Genomic DNA, 18,600 nt, shown 5'->3' on the forward strand with positions numbered 1-18,600 from the left:
GAATCCAAGAAGAAGAAAAAGGAAGGCAAGAAACAAGAGAAGATGCTGGATTAATGGAGTCAACTTGGGCAATTTGAGAAAGGGACATCAGCAAACATGATCAGTTAACAGTTTCATTTATACCTAGGCATTTTATCCTAAAATTATTTATAGCTTAATGGTACCATAGAAGGAAACAAGCAAACACAGAAAAAAAATCCTTTTTTTATTACTTTAGTATTTTTAATGTATAACCCTAACAACAACTTTTAGAGACCTGTAATAAAGACTCCAAACTCATTTAGAAAATTATTTCTATTGTATATTGAACAATGTAGACCTTTTTAAAATATTTTTTTTCTCAAGTCTTGCCATAGGTCTCAATCTGGTAATTAGTCCATGCAAGCAGAACCTGAGCCTGTGTGGAGCTCTGCTGAAGCCAGTATGAATATAGGACTCTGGCTGGATGCATTTATATTTAAGATTGGGACCTTATATCTAAAAAAACCTGAGGCTTGTTTCTTAATTTCTGATTGCATCTGGATAACTCTATGAAATTTTTTGTTTAAGGGAAGGATGGGGGCATTTTGTTTAGTATTTACAAATACGAAATTTTCTTGGATTTGTGGTGAATGTTCATTCCAAGATGTCACCATTTACTGATAAAACCCAGTAACACTCCTTTCCTTGGCCATATTTTGGATCTTGGCAGTAAATCTGAAATCTTTCAATAGCTGGACATAGAGGAGTCCTAATTTTTCATGATTTTCTAGCAATGATTTTTCCAAGTGGAATAATAGCAAAACTTTCCATTTTTTAACATATCAGTGTTGAGATAGTGTCCTCTGTTTTCCCTATAAAAGCTGAAAAATGCTTTATTTTATTTGTTTATTTTGCCAGAAGGGAGAATAACCTTTTCATAAAATATCTAGTTGAAATTGTTGTGACCCAGCTCCCTTTTGTATCAGTGGCAATCTTCCTGTTTATTTAATTATAGCTGGTTGAAAAATAGTATGTCTGGTGGGAAATAACAGAAGAAATCTGTTTAGAAACTGCTGGAGGTAGTTCATATTTTTGATCAAAAAGGGAGAATTTGTGGGACTTGAAACAAATAGGAATGAAATTAATTTTTGTTTCTCTGTTAGTAAAACAGAAAGGAAATACAAAAGCAGTACCTTTTGCTTTCTTTCATTTTTACATAAGCAAAAAGACCTTGGAAAAACTCAGTCAACATACCAATAGTTGGGATTTTTTATTAAATAGTCTGCAGGGAGGGGAAAAAAAAGAAAAATTATAACCAGCTGGTTTTCAGTTTGCTCAATTTTACCTAATTTAAATGATTCTGAGTCCTGAGAAGTCACAAAGAAGAAAAAACCCTGAAAAAGCACTGGTCTGTCCCAAGCTAAAGGGTTGTTTAACAAGCTAACAACCAGCAGACCAAAATTTTTAGATGAAACCTAAGGGATTTATTTCAGTACCCAATCTAAGTTCAAAATCATTGCTTCTAAATTCTAAATCTTTAAATTCAACAGCAAGAAATAAGCTTTGCTATTTGTGTAGGCTGCAGGCTTGCCTGCTGCTCAAGAGGAATAGTCCCCCTTGTACTCCTGCATGGTACCCACTGACTTCAGCAAAGCTGCAGCAGGGTGTGTTCATCTGAGTAAATCACAGGGCTCTCTTGGGATTAGCTTGTAGACAAGCAGAGAGTCTTTGTCCAGACTAACATCAGTACCGTTTTCTATGCAAGAACTTTATAACAATTGCAGAGCTTGCCCTCTTTTTTTCTCACATGGAGGGTACGGCTGATCCGGACTCACGGTGACGCAAGTCCTTCTGTAGACGTTCCCAAACACTTCTGAAGCCAGCTAGCCAAGGCTGTGCATAGCTTAAGGTAGACTAGCCTCACAATTTTTTCCCAGACTCCTTGGGTGTGTCTTGCAGTCTGTGTTGATGTCCTTGTTGGTTTGACTATGCTGTTAGACATACCTGAGCCCCAGGTGCAGTTAAAAAATATCCCCCACACGTGGTGGATGTGCAATGACCAAATCTAAAATCGCAAAGGCTCATATTTAGGTGGTTCTGGGTGCTATTTGGTTTGTTCATGGTCTAATCAGGTCTACCTGTGCTTGTGCCTCAGATTTAAACGAATGGGATGGTAGGTCTGATTGAAAGCAAAGGGAGAAAGAAACTTTTTCACTCACCAAAGGTTTGTCTGTCTAAATGCTGCATCAGTTCACTTAAAGTTGTTCAGCTTTGAGTGCAAACACTGTTGCACCATTGTCTTACACTGGTTAATCTAGTCCATGTTTCATAGGGAGCTGGCAGGAATTTGGAATGATGCTGAGACCAACACTTTGACTATCCTTTAGTCAAAATCTTAGATGTGACTTCTGATTTCCAACTTTGTGAGTAAGAAGAAAAATTCCCCTGTGTTCCCTCTGATGCCTTATGGCCATTTTGATTAACTGCCCATCTGGCTTGTTAAAGGAACATTCCTAATAGTTTTTGAAGGAGGCCAGTCAAGTTCCTATGGTGATATAGGGCCTTCATGGAGAGAGTTTACAGAAAACAAAGAAACAAAACAAAAATACCATGTTAGGACCAGAAGAAAACGCAGCAGTCCTGGTAGCAAAGGGTGTGAAATAGGAGAACATTTCCTATATACTACTCAGCCACATATGTTTGGATCTCTATTGGCATCTTATTGTTGACAGCACTTAGAGTCAAAGTTTATAAACTTAAAAATTAAGAAAATTTCCAATAAACCAGCACAAGACATTCAGTGGAAACTCTAACTATGCAGGAGATGGTAAAAGTAATTCGTGACAGAACACAGAGGAAGACTGAATAGGTCAGTCAGGTCAGCTCTGAAAGTAGGTACTTGGTACCTACATGGGGCCATTGTTTCACTAGTGACATTATCAACAAAGCAAAAGGCAAGTATCTGGACAAAACCTCTTCCCACCCATATTGCTCAGTTTCTACTTCAGTCATGCTGAAATTTCTCCTTATTTGCTTTCTAATCTTCTACCCTCCATCCTTTGGGAGGGCAAGCTTCTCTGACAGTGCTGTGGGAGCGGCTACTTCAGATGAAATATGTGTTTACCCTCGTGGTGCTATCCTGTTACAATGGTAAATGACTTAGCACAGATGTATAGCTTACTAGTTTAACTGACAGAAGCTTGTTTCATGAATGTCCCTCTCAAGGAGTGGTTTACATCTTCATATGCTACAGCTATAATATAGTATGGGGAGGTGATAGAAATCCCCCAAATGACAGCCTTTTTCTGAGCACTCAAATCTCTTGGAAAAGAGAGGGTTGAATTGCTGAACATCAGCTAAGGATGAATCTGCATGCAGACTCTGAATTCTAGCAAGTTTAAACTTAGGGTATATTTGTATATATTTCCCTTGTCTTTCTCTACATAGGCCGAGACAATGCTTGTATGCAGTTAGGCCTGTCTATATCTTGACTCAAAACTGTATTTGAGGATTGGGACATTTTCTGACTTTGACATGTCTTCTGACAGAAGTGCCCATAGTGAAAGAGAATCATTGCTTGTCAGCCTGGCTTATTTAACAGTCTATTAAGTGCAGCAGAACTGCAGGGCAAGGCTCCAGGAAGGGAAAACATTTGTACATGTGGGTAGATACTAAATTGTAATTTACTGATTCTCATCTTCTAATTCCATAATGACATTCTGGGCTGAACTGTTTTTCAAAGGCGAAAAAATTAAAAGAAATGAAAGAATAACAATTATAAAATGTATCAACAGACAATGTTGGAGACTGTCAAGAAGAGACAGATATAAAGTCAGGAGCATTTTATACAAACTTCTTTTGCATGCTCCTTAAGTACAGAAAACAGAATTACTGGTTGGCGCATTTGTTTTTATGCTTTCCTTGATTTGTGCCTTAATGAAAACAAATCAAATGTATGGTGTTACAGAGAAGCGAAGTCCCACTCCAACCTCAAAGAAAGAGTTCATCTGGAGACAAAATCAAAGGAGACAATAGTATGTCTATCTTTTCCATTTAGGAGTGCAAGGTATGGTGACATTGATAGGGGAAAACATAACATCCTTCTTTAACTCTGGTGTATATCCTTCACCACTTGGCACATGGCAGTGGACGATTCAAGTAAAACAATGGAGCATTAGGATGAACTAAGGGGAAGTGAATACTGACGAAGACTGTTTATGAAAACAGGCCTATAAACCCCCTGAATGTAATAATGCTGGTAGCAGGGAGCATCTGAAGACAAACATTGTTTAGCTTTCCCGTTTGTTTAATGAAATTCCTTAACACATGATGAAAACTTCTGAGCTTTCTGAGGCTAATGTCAATGTTTAGGGTGGGACAAAAACCAACCTGATTTTCTCTCATTCTAGGAGCTGCAACAACATTAACAATGTAAATTCACCATTTTTCTAAAACAAAATATTGATGAGGTACAGCATTTTGGCATGACACAGATAGTCTTTCATATCTCCCAAATTCTTATAAGAAGGGGAAGTGTGCATAGGAAGTATCTTGTATTCAACCAATTTCAATTCTCCAGGACAGCATTCCTGTGGACTTGTTCTCTCCTTTGCAGAGACAGATTATACCTGTTTCCAGTCTTCCCCCACTCATCTGTAATTTTGATAGCATTTATAGGTTTTCTGTCAATTCTGCTAAGGCATTCTACCTCTCAGTTAAGTTTCTGTGGATGTTGCTGATCTTTCCTCATCCCCGAGACTATTTTCTCCATTTCTTCCTGGATTGTTGCACAACAGTCCCAGGAAGCCCTTACAATCAGGTACCTCCAAACGTGTCCTAAGATTAAAAGACACAGTGGCAATTTGTTGATCAGATGGCAACAGTGAACAAGGAAATATGAGAATGAGCCAAGAGATTCCCTGGATTCACTGGGAGGGTGGATTGCTGGTAAAACCTTTGTCATAGTCCAACGGCAAGGTTTCCCAGGGGACAGAAATGATCAAATGATCGTCTCAAAAATTAGAGACCTTGATTCAGGAGTGTCTGCCCTCAAAGAAAAAAGTATCTTAGCTAGATAAATAGTGGCAAGAAGCTGCTTCCTTTACCTCTGTCCTCTTTTATCATTAATTTAAATGGAAGAGACATGGTACATAGAGTTTCAGGGGTAGTGAAAGACTTGCCTGAGCAAAGTAGAGCATGGAGAGAGCTTCATCCAACCATGGGTGTTTGCATTTGGAGAAGGTGAAGTTAGTCCTGTTCATAGCAGCATCAAACTTTGGTTTTGGACCAAAACTAAACAATGCTGAAATCTAATAATTTTTCTAATGGTCTCTTTCTGCTACTCTTCAAAAATGTCTCTCTGTCTTGTGGCCTCACTCTGACCTGAGCAGAAGTGAGATCTTTCAAAGAAAACATGAGAATTCAGCTGTATTCAACTATTGTTATCTCATTGGTGGGGCTCTACCACCCTTTAGCCCTTCCTGCCATTTGCCATTTAAATATGGAGTGTCTTGGAATCCCAGATGTCTAAAAAACTCAGTAGGTATCTCCTAGCCTTTAAATAACTCGGCTTTGAGTGAGTTGTGTATGAAGAATCTGTTCCTGCAAATTTTATTACTTTCTTAGAAAAAACGCAGTAACAACCAAAACCTACAACAAAACTGAATGCATGTGTTCAATGGATGGATTTACTGATGAGATAAAGCAGAGGCTCACAAGTATTCCCATTTCAGAAGGTCATTGAAAGTTAAAGACTGTACAAAATATTTAACCCTGAATTCAGTGATGAAAAGCTAGGAAAATGGATAGTCTCTCCAGGGCTGTCTTACTCACAGCCAATTTTAAGTCAATTAATTCTACTGTTTGAATTCCCTCACCCTAATCTACCTGGCAACAAGACATGATTTAACTTTTCTCATTAGGTCATTCATTGCACTTCCCATATTATAATTATGTAGTTCATCTAGATTTTTACAGCTGAAGGAAATGGCTGTGAAAATCCAGAGTGTGTTGTGGTTGCTGAGGAGACCTGAAGCAGAGGCAGGTTATTACTGCTGCAGCTTGGAGCTAGAAGCCACCTAATGAAGATGTCAGCACCAGACACAGCAGCTCTCTAAATGCACATGTATACATACTGCATATATTATATATATCCATATATGGGGAAGTAAAACTGTAGAAAAGTGCATGCATAACTCTAAATGTGAATCACAACTAGTGCTGCCACGTTTTCATGCTGTGGTTGAAAGGAAAGAGCTTTTTGTCCTGTGTCATTATTTAAATGAGGATACAAAAGTATGATAAAGAGCTAGATTTCTTCCCACTTGCCAGCACATCAGTTTAAGGATAGCTGTGTCCAAGGAAAATGCAAAACACATGCCAATGAAATGGCCCAAAGGACTTACTATCACAGTGATGTTCTCTTCTGTCACACCAAGTACATGGAAGAGTTTTGTTCAAAGCTTCAAAGTGGATGAACTGCTTCAGTTAGGTGTGATAGAAACCCAGGCAGAAAAACCCTTTTTCTCTGCCAATAAAAAGTGAGGAAAGTGGGTAAAAAAAGATGGAAAAATCAAAGTAAGACAGAAACTATCTTAATACTTGTAGTTTGAGTGTCAAACTGAAAGAAGGAATGAAAGTCAAAATTAACAAATTAAAGCCTGAACATCATGTTCAATGGATTTCTAATTCTGTATATATCTATTAAACCAGTGCTATATGATATCTTCTCATGGGTTACTTTCCTTTTCCTGTTCCTTTTTTTTTTTTCAGTTTGTATATTGATTTTGTAAGCTAGCAGTGTGTTACCTTTTCAATTTTTTAAAACTTGTATGAAAGCCATATATCCATATTGTAGAATGAAAGCATTAATCCTGTAACGTCCCTTAATGTTTCCTTTAGCTCTGTGGGATTGTGGGGGGCTCTAGCGAATGTATATGTTTACCAATTGTATCAACATAATTTACTTGCTCTTAGTGGCGATAAAGAATTAAATAAACTAATACACAGACACATGGTGTTCTCATTTGTTTGTGAAAACTGTTTCTGGAATTTCTTGACTTAATTCCAAGTTCTTAATGATATTTCTTTATTGTACTAATTTTCATCAGCTGTAGGTGTTGTTTGTCACAGAAACAACCTTGTGAATTCAGAAAAAGTTTTAGTCTGTAGAAAGAAATCTTCCAGAAAATGATTCTAGCAGAAAATATCTCTTTGGTTTATGCATATTAAATTCTGTCTGTCTCAACTTCTTGACACTTTTCAGTTCTGTTTCAGTATACAGTTATTTCAATCTGTGTAATACTGACACAATGATGGGTTGCAGAGAAAGAGTTTGATTTTTTTAAAAAATTATCAGCTAAGCATTGGGAAAACCTTATTCCCAGCCCTGTCATGCTCAGCTGTTTTACTTTAACAGTGACTTTAATGAGTGTGTGTGTTTTTGCTGAGAGATGATTAAGACTCAAGAGTAGAACAAAGAAGTTACATTACTTTAATGAACTAAATAGAATTATGCAGAAATTCAGGTAGTGGTCATTGTAACGTTAATTTTTTCTCCTTTCTTTTTGTTCATTGTTCCTTTTTGCTAAACGTAATTTCTTTTCCAGATGTTTTTCCAGATTCTGTCTCTATGTCCAAGTATTAGCTTAAATGTTAGAATAATTAATTACTCCATACAAACCATTCTATCACTTACTGCCAAAAGAGGAAGATGCTTCATACAGTTTACAAGACTAGGAGATTTATACAGGCTTCTGAAATTGTTTGGAAGAAAAAGGAGTATTAAAAGGTATGAAAACTGACAGTACATTCTTCAAAGTACTAATGGACTCAGCAACCTGAATCCTATCCTTGAAAAGGAAATCAAGCACTCATATTGTTTAATTACAGAAGAAAAACTTTAATTCCTTTTTAATATGCTACTTGGCAGTTAGTTACACTTTTTAGGCTACTGAGTAATGAGAGAGTTTTAAGATGCTCTTGTATTTCCATGTGAGATACTTGATCTCATCAGCAAGCCTGAGCTGCTTGAAGATTGTCTCAAGTCATGCTTAGCTTCCCTGAGCTCCATCATGCAGGGAACAGAGTTCTCTGATTTCTCTTGTCCTTCTCACCTCTGTCCCCAAATGCTGACTGAGCTATAAACAGGCCTGGAAAAGAGCTTTTATGTCAGCTCTTTTCTGGTGGGTTGCTTTCATGGAATACGGTCTTGGAAGGCCATCTCTGTCTTTACATGGCTTCTTTTTTTTGTTATGTATGGAGTATGTGAATGGAGAGAACTTCAAGTTCTACTATCACTTTATGCTCCAAAGTTTTGGGAATGGTGGTTCATTAAGTGTGTCTAAGGATGCAAGGAGGACCTCCAGAGGTGAGTGGGGAGAGATGTCTTCATGAAAGTAACCACTAGCAGTGCAAAGCCCCTTTGAGAACTTTAAGGCCCCAGAGCTCATATGGAGCAGTACTGCAGCTGAAGTTAAAAGCCTGTTTGTACTTCATCATCCCTCTGGCCTTGCACAGAGTAGACTTGTAATTAATACTTAAACGCATGATAGTCACATTTGCACAGACACAGAGACACACTCACCTCATCCCTTGCTTTGCAGATGATGGAGCAACACCTGATTGGCACTGAGAACAGAGAATTTGCAAAATGAACTCTTCATGTTCAAGATGAAGCACTCTCACAAAATAGTAATCCAGTTTTTTGTCCATTATCATCTTTTACAGTGATATGGGAAGTCACCTACATGAGATCATCTCTTGGTTTTTCTTAGCCTGTACTAATTGTCTCTAGTGAAACACAAATGGAAGAAAAAATCTGTGATTCTGTAGTAAAATAGAAGTCTGTTATAAAACCTTTGCTGGTAGCATTTTTGAAGAAAGATCATTACATTTGCAGTCAAATCAGATTTTACATTAAATATAAATATATATACAAACACACACGGAGTATCTTTCACAGAAAAATATCCCCATCCTTTCTGGGTACACTGAGTTACAGAAGGCTTTATTGCCAAACAATCAACAGTGAAATTATTGCCTCCATTGTCAAAGAATGTTTTTTATTTGTACTTATTCAGTCTCTGTTTTCTTGGTTACACTTTTTATTTGCTGCTTTGCACCATTTCTACTACAGGAGCAAAAGATGAAAGCTTGGATCTGAAAAGGTCAGTGACTGTCTTTTTTCCTGTTCAGTAGATAAAGCCTTGCAAGACCAAAATTGCAAAAAAGAATCCTTATTAAAAAAAAATAAAATAAATATTTTAATTAATTGGCAGAAATTTAGCAGTTCCCAAGTGTTTGTTACTAGAAGTCCTAGAGGCAGAGTAAAAGAAAAGTGTTTTATGTTGGGGGTGGACTAAAGGCAAAGGTCTTTCCATAATCATAATTAACTTGCATACTACTGCATTTTGAGAGAGGAACTGTTATTTAGTTTTGATTTTTTCCCCCTCATGTACAACTTAAAAATTCACTGTTCACAATAAAAGAGTTCTCCACCCATCTAATTATGTGGAGATTTTTCTGTCTGAAAAGCTTTAGCTTTTTTATTAAATTAATTTTAATATTTTGTACAGATGCTCATGGAACCTAGATACTCAGCCTCAGTCAAGCGCAGTTTGTGTTGCTCCAGGGTGCACAGTGGGACTCAGACAAAGTGGCTGCCTGGGGATGTGCTTGATGCAAAAGGAATCTCCAGCTGCAAGAATGGACAAACTCCCACTTTTTCCTCAAAGCATTTATGATGGAGGTAGTGGCCAAAGTGCAATATTATCCCTATTGACCTTTCCCCCTTCCTTTCTTTTCCTTTCTTCCTTTCTTGCTTTCTTTCTTCCTTTCTTTTACTCTCTGAGGCCTCACACTGCTGAGCTAGAATAACTTGGGAAGACACATGGAATTGGATGGAGTTGCTGTTGTAAATAGTCTTTAAACATCTGTGGGGCTAGAAGATTTGAGAAGAAATGTTGGAGAGAGGTGATTTTGAAAGGTTGGAGTAGAATCCTTCATATAAAGATTAACACAACAAAACCCTAGGTAGCTATATCAGAAAAAGACATAAGAAAGAACCCAAACTGGGGTGCTGAAGTATCCTGTCCCAAAGGCTGGATTACCTGGGCAGTTGCTGGAACTGGCTGCAAGGAAAGCAAAAGATTTCTCTTCTTCTCTTCTGGCAAGATATAGTAAGAAGATTTATGTTGAATTCAGGACGTGATTTTGGGGACATTTTGAGTGTGGCCCATTTTCAGTCTGGAAAAATGTCTTGAGACTTGTGATACAATGTGCAAAGATCCTAAAATATGTAATATCTCACCTGTAACAATTTACATGAGTGTTGTGCTTTATGTGCTGCATGCAGTCCTACTGACCCAACAGGATGCTTCCCAGTGCAAAAAGGGGTGGCAAGACCAGGTCTCATTTCTCCTTAGCTGGAAGTGAAGTACCGCATTTGTTTTCTTTGCTGTTGTCCTCCTTTGATGACAGGGGTCCATCACGCTGCCTGCGTAACTGAGTGTCTCAGAGAGAAAACATACACTCCCTCAGATAAAGAACGTTTTGTAAGTAGTTGAATTTGAACTGGGCCTGTCTTATCACAACTGCTACTTGCTGTCTTATCAGGAAAGCTCCCTAAATAAGCTACTGCCCCCAAAAGAGTAAGTGCTCTGCAACCTTAACATAAGGGTCACAATAAAGTGGTACAGTAAAGGCAGAACAGAGTGTTCTTAGAGTAAGAAGGAGGCAATGGAAAAGGCAGCCACCTTCCTACTTTACAGCATTAATGCTACAGGTCTCTAGAGTACTAGATGGACTTCATCAAGGGAGATAAAAAACCTTAAATCCTGAAATAGACTTTATTTACTGTTGTTATTAGTAGCAATGAAAACAATGTGATAGCCATTACTGTGATTTATGCTGTAGTTTAGTAATATACTCTCAGTTAACACCTTTGATTCAGAAGCTTTTATGCAGTTTGTCAGTGCTAAGTACCCACCACCCCTGTGTGTGGGGTTGAAGGTTAATCTCAGAGGCTGTCCTTAGGCTTCTTCTGTAGTCAATGCGGCATGACAAGTCCATTCAGAAGGTGATTCAGACTAGAGGGCTAATTTAGCAAATCTGAAAGATGTCATGAAGGGCCTCTTTCCTTACTACCTGCTGAGGGAGCTTAGGGAAATGAAGTGTATGAGGCTGACCTAAGTTTCGCCTGGTAGTTTGCTCTTCCAATAAGGTAGCAAGCTGCAACACTGGAGGTCAGCACCTCAAAAGTGTTTAGGAATTTAAAAAACAAAGTATCTTAACAGCTTGGAAGACAGGGACCACAACAGGTAAAAAAGAAGTGGGTTACAGCCAAGGATTGTGGCAGAGAGTGATTGGATCTGAAGTCCCAGTGCAAAACTCCCCTGTCAGATAGGAGGAAGGACCAGAGAGTGGGAGAGAGATGACAGTGGAGAGCTCGCTGCCTCCTACTTGGCTCTGACACTGATATTGAGGAGAGGGGAGAGAAAGTCCCTGCTTTTGTTCACTTGTTTGCCTCAGCTGAGGCAGGGAGGGAGGCTGGGCCCGTGCCCCCTGCCGAACTCCGGGTCCTTTGTGCCACACAGCAGGTGTGAGGGGAAGCTGGTCTCCCCGGGTGAATACATATGTGGATGTGGATGCCCCCGCTTCTTTCATGACCGTGCTGGGAACCAGAGCGAAGCCGCATTTCTCAACAGCAGGCCAGTAATTCCTGGAAACAAGCGAGCACAGGAAGGGGCCACGGAGCGAGAATGGGGATGGTTTGGGAATAGCTCTGCAGGACCACTCCTTATCTTGCATTTCCCATTGATAGCTTTAGGGCTTCATCCCAGAATGCAATTGGCATCTCCCAAGAGACCTCAAACTGGTATCTTAACTACTTTTTTCTGTGAAAAGCTGATCTGGACAAAAAATATCTTTTAAATTCTTCAGTTGAAAGGGGCTACATAAACTTAAACAAAATCGCCACAGTAACTACAGTCCTGTCTTATTCACATCCCAGTTCCTCACTTGCCCTCTCTTCGCCATGGGTTAGCTGTCACCAGCCTGACGCCCTTCCCCCCACACCCATGTCAGCAGCTGCAATGACAGGAGTTTTAAGCCAAATGCCTGGCATGCAGGAGCCTCTGCCAGGACAAAACCACATATTTAGCTCTCTGCCTCAGTGCCAGGTGGGAGGTGTGAATGCCAAGGAGAGGAGGCCTGAGGCTGCAGCTGGCAGGCTGTGCTATTGATCCAGAGGGTCAGGCCGCTGTCAAGGAGCTTCAGAAAAAGAGAATTAAGCAGAGAATCATTGAGGTTAGAAAAGACCTTTTAGATCATCAAGTGCAACCATTAACCTGGAACTGCCAAGTCCATGAATTAGAGCAGAAGGGTTGGAGTGCTGAATTGGCTACATACTTTTAGTACTTAAAGTAAGCTTATAAAAAAGGGGGAGAGTGACTTTGCACATGGGCAGATAGAGATAGGTCAAGGGAGAGTGATTTTAAACTAAAAGAGGAGAGATTTAGATTAAATGTTAGGAAGAAACTCTTTACTCAGAGGGTGGTGAGACACTAGAACATGTTGTCCATAGAAGTTATGGATGCCCCGTCCCTGGAAGTGTTGAAGACCAGGTAGGACAGGACTTTGGGCAACCTAGTCTAGAGGAAGGTGTCCCTGCCCATGGCAGGGGAACGTACAATTAAATGATTTTTGACGATCTCTAAGGTCCCTTTCAATCCAAACCATTCTCTGATTCTGTGATTCCTGACATGGCAATGTTTTGCCTTAAAACCAAATCATGCCATCTTTGAAGAGAAAAGCTGAGCTTGCTTTTAAATTTAAGTTTTTGAGTATGGTTTTAGCAACCTAGGCAAATAAATAAACAATATTACATTCTTATATCTTTTGTAGCAGATACAGTAGGTCAGACTGTGAGAATTAATGCCTCCAGGGATCAAATCTGGAGCCATTGGAGCTAAAACATGTACTGAACTAGGGGACCTATCCTCCAGGTTTGCTGAAGCAGCCAGAGCTATGTGCAGATAGCCCAAGCTCCTACTGTATCTCTGAGAGCAGTATTACCTGCTGACTGGGCTCTTCTCAGTGGGGCAAAACTGACCTAGTCTCTGACTTGTGAAATCAACAGGTTCCGTACATCTCTTGACAGCACTAGACAGTCCAGATTTTCAGGGATATTGAAGATGAAAAAAAAGCATAGAAAAAAGCATACAAATATTCCCACCAGAAACGGGTACAGCAGAAGATACAGCTGCCTTTAGACATGCAGAAACACTTTATGCATATCCATGGAAAAAGAAACAATTGTGCATATAAGAATCTGAATTTTTGTATTGCCAACCAGCATGTAGTTTAGGAAGTTCTTAACTCGCGTTCCTAGAAGACACAACTTCAACTTTCTCTTTGCAAAAAAGTCGTTGAACCTTCTGTTCTGTGGGAACAGAATTGGGTGCTTTTTAGATGTAGTTGGTCATTTACAGTCATTCCACCCCAGTGACAAAAGGGATAACTGTTACCTACACAAGAAAGTCAGCTTGAATTATGTGAGTAAAGGAAAAAAATAAGAAATTATGAATAAACTCTGGATGAGAAAGGTGAAAGATTCACAGCGAATTGGACAAAGAAAATGAGCCAAAAGAAAACTAAACTTTTAAGCTTGGTTCACAGTTTGGGGGAGGTTTTGCCTGGCAGAAGAAGGTTTCTTCCTATGAGTATCTAGTGCTTGCAGTGCACACCGTAGCCTCCTACCAGGGAAAGCATGTTTTTCTGGGAAGTTTGTTTTCATAGTCTGTCATGTAGGCTTGCAAAATAACATTTATAAAATTAGACAGACTACTGCTCAAAACAGCTCTGCATCAAAACATTTTAAAGGGCAGGAGAATTGATTACAGGTACCTTTTGGCTTGGAATAAAAAGCTGAAATAAACCCTCTTCCTTAGCATAATTTATTCTGTAAACACCCGGCAAGATGTGAGCATGCCATACTTATATCATGCCAAGAGTTCAGGGCCTTCAGCTCACCTCTCTGGTGAGTGACCTCTGCTCAGATTCTCTGCTCTTTGTCAAAAGCACATTATGCTTCTTTAGGAGACATGCTTTCTAATCTTCACCTCATCAGAAGAGTTGACTAAAAAAAAAAATACATTTAACAGTCATGGGTTGGAGCTAAAGGCTTTTCTCCACTGATTGGCTTTCTATATGTGAATTTCTTTAATTAAAACCTTCCATACTCCTTTTTGATTGCTTGAATGTTGGAAATATTTAAAAGGAAATCTGGATTTTTTTTTCTACAAAGCTGAAAAAAAACATAGTCCCTGAATGAAGAGATAGCACTAGTTTCTTTACAAAAAAGCTGGCCTGGAAGAGCCCTAAGCCTTGCTTCAGATAGATATCTTCTCTCATAATAACTCTTGGCCCTCTGGGAAATTCCTGAGTTGACCTAATCCTGAATATTCTGTTACCCAATTGCAGCATTCCAGGGGCAGGACACTCTCCAAGAGGCGTCATGTTTACAACCACCATTTGGAACAACTTTTGTCTCCATTCCTCTCCAGGACTGGGCTGTAAAGAAATTAGGTGGCATGGTGAAGAGAAGTATTTTTAGCCTGCTTTATTTCTTTAGCAACTGTTTGTGCTAATGATGATTGCAGAGTTCATTTTCTATCTGGCACACATGGAGAATGCATTGGAGATGAGAGTTTCACACAATGTTTTTACAGGCCATACTTTTTTATATAGATTTCAATATATAGTGTATATCAAAATATATTTTTTCATGGCCTGTATGTGCCTTTTGTGGGTTTTCTATTGAAAACAGTGTATGCTTAAGTTGTGTGATTCTATTCAGGTTGTTATCATAGTTAAAAATCTAAACAGGTTCAAAGGGTGATTGGACAAACTCAGGAAATAATTAAACCATTCTGAACTGCTAAATGCAAAGTTGCCATCTGTAATTTAAGATGTCTCCGAGATGCAGCTGTTAAGTTGGCAGTAGACATGATTCAGAAGTTGAGAGTTTGCCTTCCTTACCCTGACCTTATTCTTTCCCCTGGCGCCACTGGTCACTGTCTGTACTGACAACTCTTGCAGCTGGAATGATATTTGACCTCTAAAACGACTTCACAGTACCAATCTCACCAGGTAAAAAATAGCAAAAAATAGAAGATAAACCAAAGATGCTGTGGGACAATAACCAAAAAAAGAGAAAGGTGTGAGACCACAAAACATTCTGGCCATGTGGAGGCAGCACACAAAGCTTTCTGTACTTCAGCTCTTACATGGTGGTCTGTCCGTGCGTTTTCTGAAATGTTTCCAGTGTTTAACTGTAAGACATTGAGTCCCTTACTGTAACCTTTATTAAAGAACATTTCCTTCTCTTTCCCTGCAACAGCAATCTGGTGTCAGTGAGCACAGTGAAATAGAGCTCAAGGAGAGCAAAGAGAGCAGACAGCCTGGAGGGACCAGTGCCCAGAGTCATGGCCAGAGAGCGCAGCAGTGCGTCCTGCTGCTGCAGAACAGGAAGGTGAGGGCTGCTACCATCCTTTCATGTCTCCTGCCCTCCTCTAGTCACAGGCTTGAGTAAAGCCTGAAATCTCATGTATCAGTCGTATGTTAGTGTTTTTAAGCTGTCATATTTATCCTATATTCACTAATATTTTTTTAATGAGCAAATAATTCTCAGTTGTTTTTTTTGGTTCCACTCTTCTATATGTCTGTTGTTCCTGAACAGCTCCTACATGTTTTTCTACGTGGGCGCTTTCATTATTGGGAGCTAATTGCAAGCAGCTTCCTGCAGGGATTTGCTGTGCGACATCTTGTGCTGCATTTTCAGCTATACACATGCAGTATGGCATGAACTCAGTCTCTGTCCCTGAGTGAGTCTGTGAAACTATTAGAATTGCCTCACTGGCAGGAATTATAACATTTTCAGATTCAAAAATTGACATAAATGAGCTATTTATTCTGATTTTTTTTTTTTTTTGGTCAGCAAACCACACTGCTGGATTCTTTCCAGAGAACTAATAGAAAAAGGGCATCTGTGCATTCAGAGTGAACTCACTTATAATCTGAATTACTATTAGTGGAAGACATTTTACACTTGATTTAATGAGAGTTTTTGGTTTTATCTGGGACTCCACGACATTTTGCTTTTGGCTAAATTTCCACTGAGCTACATGGCAGCTTGACAATCAGAAGAACTGAACCATCGTGCCCTCATTTTCAACAGTTATGAAATTCTTTATTTGAGTTCTAGTAAGCTGGGAAGTTTCAGTAACAGGTGAACACCCTTGTACAGATAATTATTTTCCATACTCTGAGTTATAAACTGGAAGGTTGTCTTTCTGCCAAGGGAATATGCTTATCTATTTTTATTTTGCTGTAATGTAGTTGCAATTTGAACTTGTTTATAAAGGGTTGGCACACACTCTGAATGCAAACCAGCCATTGCTGGTGGGCTGGCAGATGCTGTGACCCCATGAGCAAACAATAAGGTTTTATAAACAATAAGGTCCCCATATTTCCAAAGAGAACACAAGCTTTCTAAGAAAGTGAAAAAATACAGGTGATTTTTTTCTAAGATTTCTCTTCAGTCATGGCTAAAAAATACAGTTGGCTTATCATGAAAGTGAATTCAATCAAAAGACACATTGTTAGCTTGTAGTGAAATGATTTGGTCTCCACCTATTTCTACCTTGAATACACCACCACTGATTTTTTTTTCATTACTCTCATTCTTTACATTGTCATGTAATTTTCAAGGCAAAGTGTGCTCGATAAATTTATCCCCTCTCATTATTGTAGTTATGAAAACACATTTTCAGCATTTAGCTGCCTCTGCTGTTTGAGATGGCCTTCTTCTGCAAGCACACTGACACCAAGACAACCTGCTGTGCTTTCCCAGGCATCCAGCAGGAAGCCCAAGGACTGACGGCTCTCCCAGCAAAACCATCATCTCCTCCATGTAAGGAAAAGACTAGAAAAACATAATTTACTAGATGGACTAGAGAAGATGCTTTGGTGCCAGACTGTGCCTTTTGTGCAGAGACAAGACCCTTGATTTTCTAAAGGGGCCCTGGCACACAGTGCAGTGCTTTGCAGGGTCATTGCTCAGGGCAATCTCTGGCTGGGACATCTTCATACTTGCTTTTATCCCTTCTGGTCCTCCTTGATCTGGTAGCACTTGTGGCTGAGTTCTTGCTTCTTGGCCATCTTTAGAAATTTCCCACTGCATCTGCCATCAGGTAATGTGGTCACTTGCATCCTATTTTTGCATCTGGAACTGTCTTATCCCTTGCCATCTTTACTGGAAAAATCAAGTGAGGATTGAGACAGTGTCGGGGGAAAAAGCGTGAGTGGAAGTCATTGTCTTGTACTGATAAAACTTTAGGAATGTGACAGCAAATCTACCTTATGGACTAAGTAAAAACCCCTTATTACTATCCTAGGTATTTTGCTTTATTCAATGTCCTTTTCCCATCCCAATGTCATTTTATTCTGACTTTTATACCAGGAGAATAACCAAAAAGCTTTCTCTGTATATATGTCTCCATAAACTAACATCCTCTAGGACCAGTTAGATTGGAGACTGGACAGATTGCCCTGGGACACTAATTAATGCAGAGAATTTACTGACATTACATCACATTAAAACCAATTACACTTCCATTACACTCATCTACTTTACCCCTTCCTGCATATGTGCCTATTGAATCCAGTCCATATTTAATCTGGCAATGGATTAGCTAATGAGGTGGTAGAATCAGTTACTAGCCTGGCAACAAGGCAGGGGAAGCCATCCAGCAAACACTTTCTGATTTGGAAGTTTTCTCTGAAGGGCAACAAGGCAAAAAGAAGCTGGAGGAGGGCCTCTTTGCTAATCCATCTGCACTTAGAAGAAAAAGAAGAAAATTCACAACTTGATAGAACTATATTCAGACCATTCCTATCTCATGGTAACATGGGGTGATTGAAAGAACAGTTATTGAGCAAAAAGCATTTGTGCAATAACCATTCCAGGGTAGAGGAAAAGTTTACATCTGAATCAACCAACTCCAGAAAAGTCTGCTTTAGTTAAACAGCAAATATTCTGGAATTGAAGTAGTGCTCCAGAAATGTTCTATCAATGGAATTATTCTGAAATAATTCTAATTCTGTATCTAATGTTGTTTCCATCTCTGTTCACGGAATTTTTACACAGGGGCAGGAACAGAGCTTGCAGCATCCATAGCCAAGCAAACATGTGGTGCACCAAGCAGGCCTGTGTCACACTTGCTGGAAAAGAGCATACAGCGGCAAATAAAAGTCAAGCTCAGAGTTCTCAACAGTGAGGGGAATCAGGAATCTGTTAGGGATGAAAGGATACTCTGTGCTACCAGGGAGGGAACAGAAATGAGCCTGAGTCCAGCTGGAACAAAGAGAGTAGAAGGGGTGGTGGCTGCCATCCCAGCATAAGAACACTGAATGCCACATGGTACCTCACTCAGGTACTTGAACAACTTGGTTTGAAGAGGGTATCAGTGTGCAGGATGAGCTGGGAGTGCAGCTCCAACACTGTCAGAGCTTGTGTGCTGAGCTGTGTTAAGGGCAAGAAGGCAGGCAGAGCTGTGGAAGGCTGCAGCACGGACTAAT

The 18,600-nt window shown here is 39.5% G+C and overlaps 1 protein-coding gene across 2 annotated transcripts in view; it reads left to right on the forward strand.

Moving 5' to 3' along the window:
- Positions 1-6,972, forward strand: part of PTN (pleiotrophin) — an 80,969-nt gene extending 73,997 nt beyond the window's left edge. For both annotated transcript variants that reach the window (XM_027680577.1, XM_027680578.1), the window contains exon 5: positions 2-6,972. In XM_027680577.1, the coding sequence (XP_027536378.1) occupies positions 2-54 (53 nt within the window). In that variant the 3' untranslated portion in view covers positions 55-6,972. The remainder of the gene's footprint in view (position 1) is intronic.
- Positions 6,973-18,600: the final 11,628 nt, after the last annotated feature.

The sequence above is a fragment of the Neopelma chrysocephalum genome, unplaced genomic scaffold (assembly GCF_003984885.1).
Source record: "Neopelma chrysocephalum unplaced genomic scaffold, ASM398488v2 Primary Assembly neopelma1_59, whole genome shotgun sequence".
Classification (NCBI taxonomy): domain Eukaryota; kingdom Metazoa; phylum Chordata; class Aves; order Passeriformes; family Pipridae; genus Neopelma; species Neopelma chrysocephalum.